This window comes from Mauremys mutica, chromosome 5 (assembly GCF_020497125.1).
Source record: "Mauremys mutica isolate MM-2020 ecotype Southern chromosome 5, ASM2049712v1, whole genome shotgun sequence".
Lineage (NCBI taxonomy): Eukaryota > Metazoa > Chordata > Testudines > Geoemydidae > Mauremys > Mauremys mutica.
Window position 1 is genome coordinate 40,391,690 of NC_059076.1, and position 21,822 is coordinate 40,413,511.

Below are 21,822 nucleotides of genomic sequence, written 5' to 3' on the forward strand. Positions count from 1 at the left end.
CATTTGCATTGTAACATTATTCACAGCATTTTAAAGTATTTAATTTTACTTTTAAGGAATGTGGACAACAACGTTTAAATCAACAGTTGCTAAATCAAAAAAGCAGGAGCAGAAAAAGGATTTCCACATATTATGATTTCAGAAAACTTTGCACGTAAGTTTTCAAAAGTGGGACCCTAAAGTTTGGCTCCTAGTTCTCCATTTAGGCACCCAAATAAGTGGTCTGATTTGTGAAAGATTTGAACAGCTCCCCAGAGACTAACGTCCATGGGAGCTGCTGGCAGCTAAGCACATATGAGAATGAGGTTGTGTATTTGTCAAGGGAGGCAAGGCCTTGTTTTCAACTTGATGGCCTTTCTGTCTGCATGTAGTAGAATAACTTCTTAACTCTCTATCTGATCATTCCAGAATTTCAGGGAATATTCTAGGCTTCATTGGGCAGAATCCTATTGATTGTGGTGAAAAGTGGAAAACCAGAAAATCCTCATCCCACTCCAGTCTGCTTGACCCTCACAGGATCCCTCGCCCCTTCCCATTATTGGCCAGTCCCCCGAGCCAGGCTCTCTCTCCCATTAGTCAGGCCCCTCACCTATGGAGAGGGGACATGGGGTAGAGCCAGGTTTACAATTTGGCCTGATTTAGCAATGAAGAGTGCAAACCTCTAGTTTAGGTGTCTAAATGTGAATTTAGAAGTCTAATTTTAGGCTCTCATTTTTGAAAAGCAGAGTCTTTGTAAATGTACAGGATTTTTTTCTACTCTTGAAACTATCTCTGTGATCTTACTCCAAGATAGTAGAGACCAGACTTAAAGCAAACTTCTTCACTCAGCTGTACAAACAAGGTACTTTAATACTTGAGAGCTTTTAGGATGGATATAAAACTAGTTCTCTGACAGTCACACACTTTCCATGCTCAGCAGGATATTCTATTATAGGGAAAGGGGAGTAGATACATTTCAGTGACTTGATAGTGTTCATGGAGATTCTGCAGCATGAAAACAAACAGCCTCTCTCATAAGATTCTGAATCCCGATATTCTTTCTGAAACTGAACAGCAAATTAGAAGAAAAAGCGTACTCTATTGTGTGATTCACTGACTGAATTACCTATTTCAGAGTAGGTTGCACAGCATGGAATTTCCTCTGTGCCATCTTATTGAACATCAACAGTGTCTCAACAACTACAACACTTCTGTGTTTTCAAGCTGTATGTTTACTTTCTATAATAAGTTAGAACAACAGCTGGACAGCATACAATAATAATATTGATTCAAACTATTCAATGGAACAAAGGAATTTAATCACATGCAGTCATATATTTCAACAGTCCTTTGTGGATTTTAGCTCTTCCCATTTCATAGCAATTACTTTTTAGATTTCTTCTTAATCATCTTCAACATTGCTTTACTATAGAAAGGGATGGGCAAACTGGTTTGGGAACAGTAAAGAAGCAACAAACTGTATCTAACCAAATCTTTTAAAAAGTTTGAAAATGTTCAAGGGAGTTACAAGGTTCCTCCTGTCTCTGTGTCTTTGAACTTCCTGTTTTTTTGGCTGTGACACAGTGTTTTGAATTCTCTGGGGAAAACACAAAGTGTTTGAAATTTTGATGGAGATTTTTGAGTGATTCCAATCTCCATTTTGAGCTGTGGTTTTTGAATTTTTTTGTTCGTATTTTTTTTAAACCCTTTGTCATTGCCATTAAAGGGGAGGAGACATTACTGAGTATGAGACAAAATCATACTTTTGCTGCTGGGCTACTGAGGTAGCCTAAAGTTGGCTCAAGTGAAGTATATATTCATAGATGTGCACTGAGACTGCTGGCAGATAAACTAGTGTCTCAGTACTCCTCAGAGCGTGATTCCTCATGGCTGACAAAGTTATCATCAGTTCCAATTGGTTCACATTTTCAAGACAACAAGCAACCCAAATCAAAATCTTTGTCAGCCTCTACTGTGAATGCTTGAATGCAGGGACACAACGGTGAGGAGAGGAAGGGTTTTACTCTTCTGTATACATCTTCAACAAAGGGACATAAGTCACAAAAACACCAAGCATGAGCTCAAGGAGATGAAGTCAGTATGGATGGCTGGAGGTGACCGCCTCAGAGGACATCACATCTCAGGGGAGCATTATGAGTTTGGAAAGAACTCCACTGTATAAAGAAACCTTCTTTCCAAGTGTTTCCTTTAACTTCCCCCAACTTTCTACCCCTATGAAGCTATTCTGTATTTTCTCTTTTAATTTCTGTACTGACACACACCATATAAAGTGATGAAATTTTCTTACCGATATTAGGGTGTTTCAAAAGGCGACAGATTCTAGCTTCCCTCTCCAATTTCTGGTGATCTGCAAGAAAGAGAAACACAATCGTAACTTTTTTGTTTAATCATGAAAAGCCACATCATTCTATATGGTACTGTGAGTTGAAAAACATATGGTACAGTATGTGACGTGGTCGTTAAAACATATCCTCCTTCTCCTATTTAGAATCATGATTGTACATCTACATTGTATGCCACACTGAATCAAGATACTACATCCACCCCTTGCTTTGCCTATCTGCTCAGCCTATAGTAGTTTCAAAAAATCAAGTTGCCTTCTCAGTGGGAGATGGGACATATCCACACCACGACCTATAATTATCAGATAATAAATTATGATTATAGAATTAATAAGAATGAAGAAGACAGCCCTGAATCTTTAGAAAAATTCTAATCCTAGACTATTAAGTGTTTCAGTGATGCCTAAGGTACTAAGTACGTCACCAATGAAGTGCTAATATTCCATTGTAAAGACAACACTTTTCAACATGCTAGGGCAGGGGTCGGCAACCTTTCAGAAGTGGTGTGCCGAGTCTTCATTTATTCACTCTAAGGTTTCGTGTGCCAGTAATACATTGTAACGTTTTTAGAAGGTCTCTTTCTCTAAGTCTATAATATATAACTAAACTATTGTTGTATGTAAAGTAAATAAAGGTTTTAAAATGTTTAAGAAGCTTCTTTTAAAATTAAATTAAAATGCAGAGCCCCCTGGACTGGTGGCCAGGACCCGGGCAGTGTGAGTGCCACTGAAAATCAGCTCGCGGGCCGACTTCGGCACCTGTGCCATAGGTTGCCTACCCCTGTGCTAGGGCATTCTACCAACACAGGGATGCTACAGGAGGATTCAGTAGCTAAATGATCAACAGCAGCATCCCCCCCACAATGCCTACATTACACTACTTCTCAGTTAAGCTGATTACCTGTTAGACTAAGGATAACATATGCTCTTTTCCCATTTATTCTTAAAAGGTGTTTCTTTGTTGTGGGTTGCTCTAATGTGGTCCCCATGTGCCAACACAGCCTAACAAACAAACAAGAACTTGTTCATAAAAAGTTATAGATATCAGATGTCTGGAAAAATATATTCTTCTAATGGATCTTGTAATCTTGTTTTCAGGGTCTTGTAGGGCAAAACTTCCAAAGAGACAAATGGAAGGTAATTCCTTTCATTTGTTCCTTTTAATTGATGTGGACCAGTTCCTCATCATAATTCCACCCGCTCTACTTGTTTGTGTTTTTGTAGCAGAATGATGTAAAGCACAGTTGTTTTATAGCTGTGGAGTAACAAGATGACCACATCTTTGAACACATCTTTGAACACAACCTAAGGTCAACAAATTAAATTATAGATCTCTGACAACAGCAACAGGATCAGAAACAGAACAGCATCAACATCTATCTCACAAATACTGTCATATCAACAGCATTTTACACACAGCATGCTGGTGCTCAAGGACAACAATGTTGCTATATAAACTAAGGCCAATAAATAAAACTATAGATCTTTTAATGTCATCATCATCATGTTTACAAAGTGTTATAGCCTCATCTTTCTTCCAGTGCAGAGCCCACTTTAGCAGCATCCTCACTGTGGCTTGGCCTCATAAGCCAGTGGGCAGATGTTCAAGGGAATATGAGAAGGCATACAAAGGAAAATATAATGAGGATAATGAATAAACAAACAGCAAACTGGAAAATGGAATCGCTCCCAGCCTCCCCTTTGCTGATCTCATATGCAGAAAAAGGGGGAAATCAAGTGCAGTACAATCAAATGAGCCAGAAAAAAAGTAAGACAGAAACAACTGTTGACTGACACTCGTTCTAGGTTGTCCTTGGTATCGTCTCTCTGCCAAATGGAATCAACTCCGGCACACTCTCTCTCTCTCTCGCCCCCACTTACTACATGAACTGAAATGGTGACCAAAAAATACAGTGCCTGCTGTGTGTACATAAAGCAATCGCTGACAGGTTTTCTGCACAGGGCTTTTGTTATTCACGCTCGAAGTGTTTCTTCATATTATCCTTCTCCTCCATGTCCTGTTCTTCAACACCACTTGCACCAGCTGAATGGTCTAGCTTTAGTAATCACATGGATTCAGGCATGTGTGCATTTTAACAAAGACAGTGCCTGTGGAGAGAGAGGTATGCCTGTAACTGAATAAAGCATCTTATGTGCTAAAAAGATAGTTTAAGTAAACAATTAAGGGGCGACAACGAAGTGTTAAATAGCTACATGAAACAGGGCTGGCCACATATCCCTCTTTACCTGGAAATACAGTGAAGTGTCTTTATGGGTAGACACAACAATGGTAGCTGGCAGATATATCCATCAACCCTCTCTGTGGCCATAGCTTTGGTTGAATCTTCTTGTAGCTTTTGGAAAATCCAGACAGTCCTCCAGGCCATCTCCACCATAGCCATAGCACCAGACCCTGTTGCACATGCTCCTTTTTATGGCATGATGCTGCCCAGCATTTGAACCAGGGCCCTTCTGCAGGCACTTAGTTAATTATTCTTTGCTTCCAGTGGTTTCTGTCCTCTGTGTTTTTAAATCTGAGGTCCTGTAACAGGCTAATGATGCTTGCCTGAAGTTACTTACCTTATTGTAACAAGTTCTTTGAGATGTGTGGTCCCTATCTGTATTTCACTGTGGGATATGCATGTGCACCATGCACCAGGGTCCAGAAGAATCTTCCAAGCAGTATCCATTGGTCTGCACCTGCACTCTTGCTCTCCTCCTTCACGAGGATGTAAGAGATGGTGCGGACTGACCACCTCTCTAGTTCCTTCTCTACCACAAATCATTTAAAGATCCGAAACAGAGGGGAAAGAGGGGCGGCTAATGGAATACAGATAGGGACCACACATCTCAAAGACTCCAGTGACAATAAGCTGAGTAACTTCCCTTTTTTCTTTGAGTGCTTGTCCCTACATGGGTGACTGACAAGCAGTGCTCAGGTAAGAAGGAGGGTGTGAAGGAGCAGGCAAGATAGATGGATATAGGATCGCCACCTAAAGGATGCATCATCTCTGGAGGCTTGAACTCAGGTGTAGCACTTAGTGAACATATGAATAGAGCTGCACATTGCTGCTCTGCAAATGTCAAATAAGGCCACTCATGAAGTGAGGCTACCGAGGCTGCTTTTGCTCAGGCGGAGTGAGCTCTCGCCCTGTGTGGTGGAGATGCACTGATTAATAAAGTAGGATACAGCACTTAGAGGTCCTCTGAAGGGATGAAGGTTGTCCTCTCATTTGTTCTGCTATAGCAATGAATAATGTCAGTGACTTTCTGATCATTTCATTTTTTGCAGGTAAAAAGCTAATGCACATCTCACACAGAGGGAACAGAAGAGACTTCATTCATCAGGGATGTGAGGCTTTGGGAAAAACAACGGAAACAAAGGAAAGTATAGTGTCTGATTTAAGGCAGACGGGTTGACATTTGCAGGAGACTTAGAACATAAGAATAGCCACACTGAGTCAGAGCAAATGTCCATCTAGCCCGGTATCCTGTCTTCAAACACGATACAGTGCCCGGTGCTTCAGAGGGAATGAACAGAACAGACAATCATCAAGTGATCTATCCCCTGTTGTCCATTCCCAGCTTCTGGCAAACAGAGGCGAGGGACACCATCCCTGCCCATCCTGGCTAATACCATTGATGGACCTATCTTCCAGTACATCCAATTCCCCCGACAATGAAAAAGTTGGGTCCATTTTCATCAGCGGTGAAGTCCATACTGTTGGCTAGCACAGGAGATGGGGGTGGACTTTTTTCAGAGTCCCTTATGCCTGATGGTCTCAGTCTTCCTAATGAGGATTGGTGTTTCTAAACAGGGTTCTCATGCCTGCTGGGTACAGCTGGGAAAAGAGCAGTAGTTATTGCACATGGAGGAGATTCAGGAATCTCCAAGGCAGCAAAGGCAGCATTTGTGGTCACCACTGATTGGAAAGGAGCAAGGACAGGAGATGTAGTTTTCAAACCCTGATAACTGGGGCATAAATCTAAACCCTGCACCAGGGAGAATTACCTGCAGTGAGGATTACCGACAACTAACTATCCTGATAAAACTATATAAAACTATATACAAACATTAAGAATTTTAAAAAATATTTACTAAATGAGGAGAAAGAATCAGTTCCAGACACTGGAGGATTCTCTCTCAAACCATGTAATGGTAAATAGGAACTGGAAAGGCCGGTGTTCTGCACCACCCTTTATGACCTAGGTATGATGCATGCGGAGATAAGGGCATAGGTGTGGACCAACAGACACTGCTTGCAAGATCCTTCTGGCCCCAGGCCTATGGAGCACATGTGTACCTGTAAAGGGGTTTACAAACCCCATACTGAGCATAGGCTGAAGGGAGAGACGAGTCTTTCCTGCTTACTAGCAAGCAACTTGATCACACCTCCACACAGCTGCCAGAACTGCCAATCCATAAGACAGGCACTCACAGCTGTGGCCAACAGAGAAAACAAGAACAGAAAGAGAGAGGGAGGCAGGGAGGCCTGACACACCAAAGGGACTACAACCCTGCATCAGGCTGCCTCTCAGAAAGCAAGCAGGAAGCAGAAGGAGATTGCAACTCTGGAATTCAAGAGCTGACAGACTCAGTTTAAGGTGTGCATTCAGGAACTGATCAGATTGGAAACAAAGTGAAGAAGGCCACTTAAGAGACGCGGAGACCCCTACATAGGCCACACCCAGATGTGCTGACAGTACCCCACAGTGGAATACACTTTGGGACCAGCACTTTAAGAAGAACCACAACATATAAGCAGGTCATCATCTTGCTGGAAAGTGTTAAGTGGATTTTGCTGACTCATTGTTTCAGATATAAAAGAAGGTGGGTGTGGCCCTCAGGCAGAGATAAATTTAGGTTTGGGGAAGATGGCTCCTGAGAGAAGGAACCTCAAGTGCAGGCAAATCAGGGAAGATGCCTTAGACTAGGAGAAATAGGGGGGATTGACCTGAGACAAAGGCTTTGCCTGGAGTTTCATAGATGTAGTTTTGGAATTAGCATTTTGTTAGCAAGCCAGACCCCAAGGAGGGGTGATTTTATATGGATTGTATAAAAGAACAGCTTTGTTTGGAGTGGAAGGGACATCCCAGGCTTACACATCCATCAATGACCTTTGTGCAACACTTCCCATAACAACATGCTTTTGTAAATGTGACCACCTCTGAAGAGAAACCACCTGTTATCAGCAACTACTTGCACAGGCCACAGAACACCAACCCTCTCTGGGGTGCAAACCTTTGAAGAGAGACCACCTCTTACAAGTGACCACCTTTGCTAACTCCCATGAGCGGTCACTCTGGACAGGTTTTACTGTATCAGAAACCAGTTTGTGGCTGCAATTGCAAAAAGGTAATCAGAAATAGAGAATGTAAATGAAAATGAATCATGCATGGGGGGCTCTTTAGAATCACCCCAATAATGGAAGAGCTTGGACAAACCCTGTGAGAGAAATATTAAACCTCTTACATATCATTCCATTGTGCTGATAAAAAGAAGTTCTTAAAAACCAAGTGGATTACTGAATATGATGGGATTATAGACACTGGACATAGTGTCATAATGCCACACAGCATGAGGTTGGCATGCTAAGCATAATCCACAAGGCCCATATGGATACTGAGAAGTGTAAGAGAAACAGCCTGAAATGCTCTATTCTGGCCAGACACAAACCATGCCATCAACAATAAGGCATCCAAGGGTGGACTCTGCAGTAAATACAGGATATAGAATGCAAAAGAACAACGGATACCACAGTTTTCTCTCAAAGGGATTCCAGACAAATTAACAAAAGCTAATGGTCCTCAATGTACGAGTAGTTCATTCCGGCAAATCTCTTTGACCAATCAGTTGAAGCACACCTTATCAGGATCTTAGTATTCATAATTAAATATGTTAGCAGAAAGGTCAATGCAAATAGTAAAGAATTTCACTGTAAAAGTTCTGCTGAGTTCAACATATTTAGTACTTTTTTTTAGCATACCTCACAAAATGATTTTCTAGGATCACCAGTTCAGAGCAGAAAATAAAAATCTTTGCATCAACATCTAACAAGCTTCTTGAGCTAAAGACAAATAAACCTGTAGGAATCACAAAAGTACCATATATACTTGTTCATTAGCCCGTTCGTTTATAAGCCGACCCCCAAGATGGTTAGGTAAAAATAGCAAAAACTGTATGACCCTTTCATAAGCTGACCCTATATTTCAGGGGTTGGCAAACTTTGGCTCCTGGCCATCAGGATAAGCCACTGGCGAGTCGGGATGTTTTGTTTACCTGGAACAACTGCAGGTATGGAGCCCCTCAGCTCCCTGTGGCCGCGATTCGCTGTTCCCAGCCACAGGGAGCTGAGGGGCTCCATGCCTGCAGACGCTCCAAGCAAACAAAACGACAATGTATTAGATATTCAATTCAATGATTCTGTAGAGTTTTAAATCATCAAATTTTAGTGTAGACCCATTTTTAAGCCAACCCTGATGCGTCACTTTTTTACCAAAAATATTGACTTATGAATGAGTATATACGGTATCTATCAGGAATCTAGAATAGAAGAAATAGTACAAGAATGCCAAACTCCTATTACAAGTGGAGCTGAATGTTAGATTTCAAATATAAAATGGCTGGCAACCTACCAAGGTAACAAGGATACCATAAAATCAGGATATAATCCCTTGGTAACCCTAACCCAATCACCTATATTTATAATCTTTGGAGAAAATCTGAATGACAGTTCTATAAAGACTTCCAGTGAATCAACAGATAGTATAATTAGGGATCCTGAGATTGTCAAAGTAAGAGTGGTAATAGAAATCATGTTCAGTAATGCTAATAATTAAAGCATCATCACAGAACCCTGAACAATGGCCTAAAAATGCCAACAGCACAAAGAGGAAATGCTAAAGCATCAAAAGAAGAAAAGCTATTGAGATGTGGGTACACTGATGAAAAATACATTTGAAACTAAACTTTAAGCAGCTAAATGAAGACCTGCTGAAATGCTGTATGTATAACAAACTCAGATAATTAACTGCAAATCCTCTGAAGGTAGCAGGAACTTCCAAAGGCAAATAATGTAAGCTTGAGCATCAATTAAGTCAAAATTAAATTAAAAACAATGCAACTCCAACAATTTATTGGGGGATAGGGGGGAACCACACCACCCAACAGCTGCACCACAAGATGTCTGGCTCCCTATACAGCAACAATTGTGAAAATAATATTATACTGTACATTACCTTAGGCAAGCCAAAGTATTTGGTTATCACTGTGCAAATCTGTTTGGCATTATGATATCCTTCTGGCAATACGTTCAGTCTGTGAAAGAAATATGCACTACCCTGCAATAAATTTTAAATAATTAGGCTAGAGTATTAACTCTAACAGTATGCAATCAAATGGCTTTAAATTTGCTCCTATCGAGTAAGGAACTGTAATCTGCTCTTATCAAATTAAATATATATATATAAGATCTAGTTTTAGGCATAGCTGGGATAGGGCTATTTGTAGGTTTTTGTGCTACTATGATCCTATTATGTGAATGTTTTTAAAAAAACATAAATACCCTTGAAAAAAGAACAGTGATCATAATGTTCATTTCATTAGGTTGTAAGTATAAATTTCCTTTGCATAAGTATACATAATAAGAGTACTTCTGTGACTTATTAATACGGACTGGGTCCGTATAGATCATTGTTACAACTAAGGTCCTGTAGTGGCACCAAATCTTGTATAAAGGGGGTCAAATAAGGTGTCTAAGACAAGGTTATGCTTTGCTGGTTATGATTATGCTATCTGTACGCATGTATCATTTTTATATTTAAAGTTGTAAGTACTGGCTCTATACTGTCTGCATTTCAAACTTGTGCTATGCTGGGTGACACCCCAGACAATTTGGCATCAGTACTGCCTAGCCTGCTTGATGGCCCATTAAGGACCATCAGCTATACAACTGATCCATTGAGAGAAGGCAGATACACCTTGTGACTCAGCAAGGTATGCAGGGTCTTGCCTATGGACAGAGCTCTAAGATTTTTTCTTGCCATGTGACCGAATGCATGTCTTTGGGACAAAGAAAGCAGAGACCACATGACAAGAGACTAAAAAGCTGCTGCAGCTACTCCATCTTGTCTTCAATCCTGCTTCTTACCTCTGGAGAGACTTTGCTACAAATGGAAGCTCTACACAAAGTACTGATGACCCACCCCAGATGTGGATATACTCCAGAGACTTGATTTGAACCTGCAGTTTATTCTGTTACTGCTACAAGCCTGAACCAAGAACTTTGCCATTACTGTATGTAATTGATTCCATTTAAACAATTCTAGCTCTCATCTATATCTTTTTCCTTTTATGAATAAACCTTTAGATTTTAGATTCTAAAGGACTGCCAACAGCGTGATTGTGGGTAAGATCTGATTTGTATATTGACCTGGGTCTGGGGCTTGGTCCTTTGGGATCAAGAGAACCTCTTTTCTTTTACCAGGGGGTATTGGTTTTCATAACCATTCGTCCCCATAACGAATGGGACTGGTGGTGATACTGGGAAACTGGAGTGTTTAAGGGAGTTGCTTGTGTGACTTGTGGTTAGCCAGTGCGGTAAAACCAAAGTCCTTTCTGTTTGGCTGGTTTGGTTTGCCTTAGAGGTGGAAAAACCTTGGGCTGCCTGTAACTGCCCTGCTTTAAGCAGTTTGTCCTGAATTGGCACTCTCCGAAGTGTCCCGCAATAACCTCATCGTTACAACTTCCAAGATAAAAAATTGTATATGCCCAAGTAAAAAGTATAATATTAAGTCTCTTTTAATACCACTATTTGTATTATTTTTTAAAAAAATATGAATTTTAGGTGTAAGAATCAAAGTCTATACAAAATACTACAGTAAGTACCATAAATCAACAACTAATAACAAGGGTAAAGAGACATTACTTTTACACAAAGTTTTTCTTTTGGCAAATAAAATTAAACCAGCTAAAAAAATGCTAACATTGAAACACTACATATTTACTCGTAAATACAATCATCGTATATCACAATAAATATATGTTAAAGTTACTTCTGACAATATTAAAGAGTGGACAAATTTAAGAAACATAACCACCAAATACACACCAATGTTAGCATCAATCTTTTGGCATCTGAAAGTAGACAACTATTTAGGACAGTGTAACTTTAAAGTTATAATACTGTGACACTCACCAATTAAGAAATGTATGTAAAAGAACACTGACAGATTAAAATAAAAAGAATCCCTATCTCTGTTAATAATAACACCTAAAATTAATGAAACAAATAATTTGAAACTCTGTTGGTTTGTTTTCTATTACTTGTCCTATTTCTTTTACTTTTTTCACTACTGTCAGCTTGAACAATGAAAATAAATGAAGCAGTTTCTCCTGTGATCCTGGTTAGTATCATTTTCCGTCTCGCATACCAGCACAAAGTTGCAATAACTAAGTTGCACGCAGTATGGGGGAGGATGTTCAAATCCAGCCCAAAACAAGTTTGCCTTAGAATAAAATAGGAAATATTTCCAATAATCTCAGGCAAAAAATAAAATATCCTGGTGCAGATACTTAGCAGATGTAAACTGTCATAGCTCCATTGCGCTAACAGTACCCCTTTAAAAGATCCTAGGTTAAAGCACTCACATTTGAGCATTGGCCTGCTAAACCCAGGGTTGTGAGTTCAATCCTTGCGGGGGCAACTTAGGGTTCTGGGACAAAATCAGTACTTGGTCCTGCTAGTGAAGGCAGGGAGCTGGACTCAATGACCTTTCAGGGTCCCTTCCAGTTCTATGAGATAGGTATATCTCCAAAAGACTAGCACTCAAGGCCTGATCCTTTAAGATGTTGAGTGTCTCTGCTGAGAACTCTAACTCACTCTTTGTTGTGTTGGTTCTACTGGGCTAACAGCAGTAACAGCAGCAGTAAAACACTTATAGTTGTAGTTAATCTCTTATTGTCACTATATAATAACTTTTCAAAGTTGAACCAGAGTCTAAGAACTGACATAATACAAAATTATTCACTATAAACAAACACTTTTGTTAAATTTAACAGACAATAAAACTCAAATGCAAAATTTGACTAAAAATGTGGTCAGTATATTCTTCTATACATAGGACATCATTTCCTACCACACAGCAGAAGGTCAGAATGCTAAACATAATCCACAATGCCCATATGGTTACTGAGAAATATAAGAACAAAGCCTGAACTTTTGTATATTCTGACGAGAAAAGAGTATTCACTATGAAGCACAATTTATATCAAATGCTGTAAATTTACCCCCCCCATAACAATTTTACTCTGTAAAATACATTACAAGAAACTGAACCAATTGAGTAGATATCCTAGATTAAGTAAAGAGGTGCAAATACATGACACTTGGCCCAATCTTGTGATGCGCTCAGAACTTTCATCTCCAACTGACGTCATTATGATTTGAATACCATTTAGGATGTTTTTTCTTTTTTTAAAAAAAATGACATTCTGTACATGTTTTCAGTGAACAATATAAATAGCAACAGCACCACTCCAAATGTTAAGTGACTAGTTGAACAAATACAGTGACAAACTGAAGGTACTGAATTCTTCTTGCCTGCTGAGTTTCACATTGCTCACTGTGCATCTTTAATTAGCACTTTCGTCAAAAAGATATCTTTCCCTCATAGCTTATACTAGTTTCTCTTAATATCTATTTTCTAGACACACTCAAACATCAAATTGCAAGGAACTGCCAATTAATGTATCACGTGGATACAATGGGTGCACCCAGAGGTGTGTGAGTAATCACCACCACCACACTCTCGTATGTCTTACTGCTTAAATATCATGCTAAGGAATGTTCCTGCTTTCCTTGTGCACCCAAAAACTCTCATCAAGTCAATGGAAGTTTTGCATGTGTAAGGAACTCAGGATTGTGCTGGAAAACAAATGATCTATTCATGAGATTTCCTGTCTTTCAATACCTGCATTTAAAATAATACAAAGTTCTGATACATTGGAACATATTTTGCCCTGTTTTATATGCAATGTTGCTTTCAAAATGCAAAGTGTTTGGGCTGAACTTTTATTAGGATTCTATATGACAACCTAAGCTTGTAATACATGACTTCCTAATTGCCAACAATTGAATTCATTAGTGTATTAATCCTGGTCCTTTGGGGAATCACAGCAAACAATGCCTTAACAGCACATCCAGCTAGATGTACTGCAAACATGAAGGTCCAATGAAACAGCACACTTGCTTTTTTCATAATACATGATGATTTCATGCTATAAAATGTTCATGCTTTATCCATATTGAGAAGCAGATGTTTGCATAAAATATATCAAAGAATGAAATTTACTTGAAGGCCAAATTACTGCAAACTAAAAAAGGAATTCATCTCATGTTGACAGTGTATAAATCATTAGTGCTAAGACCATGTACACATCCCAGTATGAGGGAGGAGGGGAGCTGAGCAGCAAGAGAAAAATCAGGCTTTAATGCCAAACATATAATCAAAAACGTAACATGTCAAGAAAGAGTTATATACTTATTTCTCTCTCTCTCTCTCTCTCTCATTTAGCTGTCTATATGTCAATTATAAAAGGATTGTCTACCACCTTCATATTTTTTCCACCTGAGAAGCTAAAAAACAGAGCTAGAATGGTAAAAATTAACACATACACAGAGATAAGAGAAACTCAAACTCAAGAAAACAGTCAGGACAATGCTATTTGTTTTGAGTTTCATTTTAAAAAAAAGCCCTCAAAATGGAAGTGAGGAGCTTAAACATCAGCAAGATAAATCCAGACCTCTTTCCTGTGTTCTAAACTATTTTATTAAAGCAAAATCTTTTTCTTCTGCTATTGTAGACAAACTACTGACATCTATTCACACTAATAAATAGTCAACACAGTGGGAGAAAGAACATGGGCTCCTAAATGATTTAGAAGACAGAAGCAATGGGAACAATAAGATTTTATAAATGGAAAGGGTTTTCTTTGAAAATACTATTTCCTGAGGCTAGATGTAGATAACTTTAATGGAACATGTAGCTCAAGAACATACTGAAGTATATGACATGTTCAGATTCTACAATGACTAATGAAGCTCACAGAAACCTGGAAAAATATACAATATGAAACATTGAATTTGCGAGACTGATTGTATGAATGGTCAGACTTGAACTCCTCGTGGATTACTAGGAACTGAAGGTTGTACCATTACCATGCATCCTTGTGTAGACGTGCACTTCGTTGCTCGCGGTACAAAGTCACACACCAGTGCCCTTTTATTTCCCAGTATTTTCCCACCACCACGTATATACAGCTATATACAATTCAATACCAGTCAGGTAGCCCCTTAGGGAACAGCTTGCTCTTATAGCAGCTGGGAGCAACAAGCCCTCACTTCCCTGTTCCTCCCCCCTACTTCCTTCCTGCTAGCTTTATAGGCCTTCCTCTCAGCAGGCTCCCAGGTGATTGCTCTCAGGCTCCTTTAATGAGCTACACCCTGCCAGCTCCAGCCAGTTCCCCTTGATGGGAGCTATGCTATCAGTTTCTGAGCTATCAGGGGCTGGTTCAGTGCCTCTTAAGCCAGCACCCTGTTACACCTTGACAGTAGATTTTTCCAGTAGTTATTTCCTCCAGATAGGCAATATCTTGAACTTGACATATGATTTCTGTGGCAAATGGTTTAAAGAATCCCCATATGTTTGGTAATAAATGGGCAAATAAATGTAGGAATTTGAGGGGATAGGGTGTTGGGGAGATAAAGCGTAAAGTTTTGGAAGTATTTAACTTATTTATACTGAATATACGAGTTCCTTGGATGAGGTCAAAACACATTTTGTAAGAGCAGAGTTATTAACACTGCTGTCCTAGCCTAAATTTCCTTTTAATATAATACCCTGCACTTCAAATCCCAAACTGCCATCACAATACGCATGTACAAATTAAACTTTCCAACATGATAAGAACTCCTCTTATTTCAAGTGTGGATGTGTCCCCATTGTAACAAGCAGCTATGCAGAACATCAAGATCATGGTCGGTGCACACAGCCTGAGAACCTAAGTTCTTCATCTCATCATTGCTAAGACCGCTGGATCTTTAATAAACTTAGTGGTTCATCCTAGAATGCACCTACACCCCAATGCAACCAGTGTGCCCAAAACTGAATAAAGTACTCCAGATGGAGCTTCATCTTGCATTATGCAACAACACAATTTTTCCCTTGCCATTTTTAAAAAAAATAAAATCTTGATTTTACTGGTATTCTTTGAGGCAACTGAACAACATGTTCCCATCTTCATGAGGCTCTCAACTTTTAGTCCCTCACCATTTTCACTGTTATTATATTCCAGAGCCCTAGCCAACAGCAGGCAGGCCACTTACTCAGAAAAAATTATATTTGCTCAAGTTAAAATCACCCAGGCAGCTCACAGAGCATTCGTCTTTCTAAAGATCTGTATTTGACACTTTCTTTTAACTGTAGCCAACTGCAGGACTTCTAAAGATTTTCAGAGTCTTTCTTTGATCAACTGGACTAAGGAATCCAACCAACTGTTTGATCCCAGTTTGGCTTTCTTCATACCATGTGGGTACCTGAATGGGAGATCATCTTCTTTTCTATGACAGTTTTAGGAATGCAAGCTATTTTTGGTAGGCAATACATCTGCAACCAGAAAAAGCTTCTACACCATTCATTCTGCTGTATCATCTCACCATACCCAGTGACTGGGAGCTGTAACACGCAGGACTGCTTCCAAAATCTTAGGACTTTGGATACAGTGATTGTTATCAGTGACACAGCTGCAGCAGAAGGAAGAAGGAGATATGGCTTTCCAAGACAAGCTACAGAGAGAGCGGATCTTGAATCTCTGAGCTTCATTGTTTTCAAAACTGATCTAAGTTTGGGATAAATTATTTTCTTGACTTAAAACAAAAACAAAGCAAAAACAAACAAACAAAACCACTAGGGTTGGTATTTTCAAAAGTACCCCAAAAGAGGTAATTGATAAAAAAATTGCCCATGTGTTTATGCAACAAACTCTCCTTTCTGTACGATTGAGAACCCACACTTCATTAACATGGTTCAGTGATTAAGACCAGGATACAGATCACCCAACGGAGCAGATGTCGCAGGCAAATTGCTGGATCAAGTGGATGAAAGAGAAATTGAACAGTGTGCAAAAGGTCTAGAGGGTAAAATTGATAACCTGAGTCTCGATGGGTGGAGCAATGTCCACAATGATCCTGTTGTATGTGCTTGTGTGACAGAAGGGAATGTCTTCCTTACAGAAATAATTGGTACATCAGGAAATGCACACACAGCAGAATACTTACAAGAAGCAGCAGTAAAAGCTATAAGAAACTGGGGAAAAAATGCAAATGTCTAGTACACGGCTTGGTCACACACAATTCTGTAAATGTATCCAAGATGAGAAGAAATTTAGAAGAGAGTCCCAAGCTAATAACATACGGTTGCAATGCTCATTTGATGCACCTCCTACCCAAAGACGTCAGTGTTCCGGAAATAAAGGCGAATGTTGTTGAAATTGCAAAATACTTCCCTAACAATCACTTTGCACCAGGTGCTGCTCTGAAAAAAGTGGGAGGAACCAAGCTAGCTCTCCCACAAAACGTGCTATGGAACTCAGTAGTGGACTGTTTTGAGCACTGTATCAAGAACTGGCCTAATCTGATGACAGTTTGTGAACAAAATTGTGAAAAAATAGATGGCACTGTCACAGCCAAAGTTCTCAACATTGGGCTTAAGAGAAATGTTGAAAACATGCTGAGTACCCTGAAGCCTATTTCTGTAGCCTTGAACAAAATGCAGGGAATAGCTGTTTTATTGCTGATGCTATTGAAATTTGAAAGGAACTGAGTAAGATCTTAAAAAGAGAAATATGTAATGACAGAGTTAAATTACAAGCATTAAAAAAACGAATGGGACAAGGCACTATCTCCAGCTCATTTTCTTGCAAATATTCGGTACCAGGGTCAAACCTTAACTGCTGGAGAAGAGAAGTTGGCTATGACATAGCCATCCAGCAATCATCCCTCCATAATGCCAACTATAATAAACTTCAGAGCTAAGAGTGACCCATTCAAGAAATATATGTTTGCTGATGATATTTTAAAGAAAGTCACACCAGTAAACTGGTGGAAGTCACTTAAGCACTTTGATTCAGAGTCTGTTGAAGGAATAATTTTAACAGCAGTAGTGTCTTCTGCTGGCATAGAAAGAATATTTTCTTCCTTTGGACTAATTCATTCCAAATTGAGAAATCGTTTGGAAATTGAAAAAGCAGGAAAGCTTGTTTTCCTTTTCCAGATTATGAACAAACAGGAAAATGAAGGTGAAGACAACTGAATTAGCTGCAGAAGCCAATATTTTAAGTTTCTCATGTTGACCTGGCTGACACAGTCGATTTAATTTTTGGTTTTAAAAAAAATATATTTCATTTAACTATTTTAGTTAAAAACAATTTTAACAAAAACAAAACTGATTTTAAAAAACTTGAATGTTTAACTAAATTCAAAAATTCATATGCTTGTTTTGTTAAACTATATGCTTGCCGTTGAAGAAAAAAATCCAGAATACATAACGTTGTTGTTTTAGTTAAATATTAGGTGGTGTTCTCCTAATACAGCATGGCAAGAAAATCCTCCAAATATTAAAGTTTAACCTGTTGAATTGGAGATAGTTCACCTCCCAATGACTTCAAAAATATCTGCTTCAATTACCTTTGGAAAATGAAATAACCAATCATTCATTTTCTGATATAGCTGTAAAACTAATCTGAAAGGTTTTCAAAATAAATCACTTTAAAAATGTATAGTGTGTACCCTCTAAAAATGAAACCTACATCTATCTCTGAGTTGTGAAGAATATGCATTAAGGTTACAACAACCAACAAGAATGCACTTTTATGTAGAAATCCATGATTAAATCGAGTCTTCCTGACTAGTGATTTAAACCATGATTTAAATCAATTTGATTTAAATCAAATCCATCTTACCACAACTTCTGCAATATTGCATTGGAAGAAATTGGATGGCTCAACAGGCAGGTCCCCGGGCACATAGGATTTTATAGGTCAAAACCAACACCTTAAATTCCATCAACAACCCTTCAACCAGACAGTGCAGATCCCAGAGTACCAGTCGCATGCACTCAAAGCGAGTAACATCACTTAATAAATTGGCAGCTATATTCTAAATAAGCTTTATTTTCTTGGTTGATTTATGGAATAGCCCCTTTTAGGATACACAGCAATATTCTAATCATGCAGTCACAAAGCTGTTGTTCATTGTACCAAAAGCCACATCTGAAAGGAAAGGCTGAAACCTTCTAGCCTGAAAAAGTACGATAAAAGCTTTTCTAGCACAAATCCACTCAACTTTATCCACAAAGGAATAAAAAATGCCCTTGTAATGGAAGATTCTTGATGGTTATGTAGAGGTAGATTATTAATTTAGCTGTCCACCACTTGAAACATCAATTGAACAAGACTTTGTGAATGTTATGGTTGGTGAAGAGAACCTTTCTTTGCCTCTCACACAGCCGTACTGTAAGAAATGAGAAAAACTCCTTATAATAGAATAGTTCAGCATCAGTCTGTGACATCTACCACTTATACAAGGAAGCACTCAATATCCCATCTTCTCACTAAATCATTTAGAATAAGAGATCTGCCTACAAAAGATACTCTACAGCAATGGCACAGAAGGAGTTAACTGGAGCTCTTCTTTAGGAAGTAATCTGGTAGATACAGTAAAGCATTTGAAAGATTTGAGTGCTGAGATTATAATAAGATCTTCTATGTACACATATTGCCATGTACAGAAAAGAGCAATGCAGAGAGTTATGAAAAATACTGTGCAACCAACCACAGGATGTAATGCAGTAAGACTGCCTGCATTTTAGCAATATTTTAGCAGCCACAAACTCACTTTGCATTCTTCTTTGGGGGGTTATCAAATGCAAAGCAGCTGTTTTTAGGAAAAACAGTGACAAAATCAGATGATGACAACCTTCTTAAGAAATACATGACGCAGAAAGAATCACTGTGCGTAGTGTTGAATGTAAATACTTATGACCTATGGGTCTATTGTATGAGACTGAAATTGCTGTCACCTTCATCTGCTTTGCTCCTGTTCAAAACCAAGGAACGTGGTTTATATGTAATTTAAGAGCATCAAATAAATATATTTTGAAGACTCTTCTCAGCCACAATACTCTCTGAAAAACGGTCTAATTCCCTTTCTAAAATTAGGACCAATAAATTACATGAGCTAAAATCATTAATACAGCATCTATGCTACCAAGCCCCTGCCTGAGCGTGTTAATTTGGAAGAGACAATAATTTACAGTACCTTTGACATGTTGCAGTACAGTCATTTGTAGACTATATGAGAATTCAAAAACAGCACAGTAGTTCACATTACAGCTAGCAAACCTCTGAGTTTTCCATTAGTGGATTTCAGATACCCGAATGATTAAAAACAGACAGACCCACAGCCCCCACCCACCTATCATTAAAACGACGGCAAATGTAGTAGAATATTGGTTCTTAGAATTCTCATAAATGGTGCTCTTTTTCAAATCAAATTCTTTAGCATTCACTCCCTATTCCTGGGAAAACATTTGAAATTCAATCTTTATTTTCTCTTCTCTCACTGGTGTTTACAGCTCAAAAGTGGGACACAAATATAATGGATATATATACTAAACAAACTACTGTGGACATTAAGAGAAAGGCATTTAACTGAACCCAACTTTCCTAATACTTCCTGACTGTAAGCACTTCCCAAGTGGTCATTATTGTAAAAACAACTTTTCCATGGATACGCCAAACCATAATGGATGCCAATCTACAATAATGGGAAACAACAGCAGAGTCAAATCTCGTTCCTGGGCCATTGGTCAAAAGCATCAGACAAGAAATTAGAGCACACAGTTTGCCTTGAGTTATTTCTGTAGGCATGCTCTGGAAATGAGTGTCGATTCAGTCAGACTTTTGAATAAGAAGGGCAAACAAAATGTATAACATTAATTCAAGATGCTTTGTGATCATTGAACAGATGATAAATAAAAACACCTGCTGACTTTCAAAATTCACCTTTAAGGCGTAAAGACCAAAAAAGCTGTAGAAGCTTCCAACAATAGGAACAGACAAGAAAACATATTCTCAGATAGCTAGTGCTTTTTTAGGGCTTTATTCCTGCCTTCTTTTTTAATATTTTGCCCTCATAAAAGGTGCCAAATTGATAAATAGGGTTCAGTCTCCAAGTCTATCTACAAAGCAGGTATGACACAGGCAGAGGCTTATCCAAACCACCCTATAAAGCACTTCAAACCTGACTTTAACTCACTAATTTGAAGGGGCAAAAAGGCTAGTTCAGTCTCTGTTCAGTTCTTGGCATTTCTGCTGAGACTGAAATTCTTTTAAATATATATATATAAATATTTGTCCTCTAAAAATTGGATAGAAACCACAAGCACATTTGACATTGAGCACTGAGCAAAGAGAAAATAGTAACCAAAAGTGATTCCTATTATTATATTTACATTTTCTTTGAGAGTGCCCAAAATTGTGTTAGGTTTTTAACAGGTCTCTAATTAGGCTCACCAAAGAGCCTATTATCTAAATACTGACTTGGGCTGGATTTGAACCAGTGACACAGAACTGAAAGGAATATTTAAAAACAAACAAACAAAAGAAAAGAACTCCTTGTGCTCTGCTGTCAAAATGAAAAAAAGATGGATCCAGTGAAGGGACTTGAGGGGAGATGGCATGGTTTAAGTGTTCAGACAAAATGACTGTTTTAGCTTCTGAATGTTGACTGAAGAAGGAACAGAGGTGAGATTAAGGGATGCTTTATGGATGGAGGTTACAGTAATCCAATCAAGAAAGAACAATGGGGATCCAGAGTTTTGGCAGTAGAAAGGACATGGGGTGTGTTTTAGAAATGGCTATGTTACAGCTACTGTTGTACAAACACATGCAAAACACCAGTCCTAACTGAGAAAAATTTTGCTCATGGTCTAAAAAGCAGCAGCAGCGACAAGATTTGGCAAAAGCTTGGTTGTGAGGAGAAAAGGCTCAGGAGAAGTCAAAGATAACGCCAAGGCTGCAAGCTTGAGTGCCAGGAAGAATGATAAAATTGGCAAAGGTGAGAGGTGAAAGGAAGTAAGGGAAAAATTTTAGAAGGAAAAATGGGCTCAGTTTTTGCCATGTTTAGATTAAGGAAGGGCTAGGTCTTCCATGAGGAGCTATAGGAAAAACAGGAAGAGATGCAGGCCTGAACAGAGAGTAAGAAGTCAGAAGTGGAGATGTACAGTTGAGGTGATGAGAGAGACCATTATACACAAAAGTTAAGTATCTGGTGTAATTTAATCAGAAAACAAGTGTAACTGACTAAATACTTTCACTTGCATTTGGCATTCAGTGAGCCTGAGTCTCCACTGTGCTACACCAC

General features: G+C 38.8%; 1 protein-coding gene across 12 annotated transcripts in view; it reads right to left on the reverse strand.

Moving 5' to 3' along the window:
- Positions 1–21,822, reverse strand: part of CAMK2D (calcium/calmodulin dependent protein kinase II delta) — a 278,028-nt gene that overhangs the window by 178,469 nt on the left and 77,737 nt on the right. For all 12 annotated transcript variants that reach the window (XM_045017932.1, XM_045017923.1, XM_045017924.1 and 9 more), the window contains exon 3: positions 2,288–2,347. In XM_045017932.1, the coding sequence (XP_044873867.1) occupies positions 2,288–2,347 (60 nt within the window). The remainder of the gene's footprint in view (positions 1–2,287; positions 2,348–21,822) is intronic.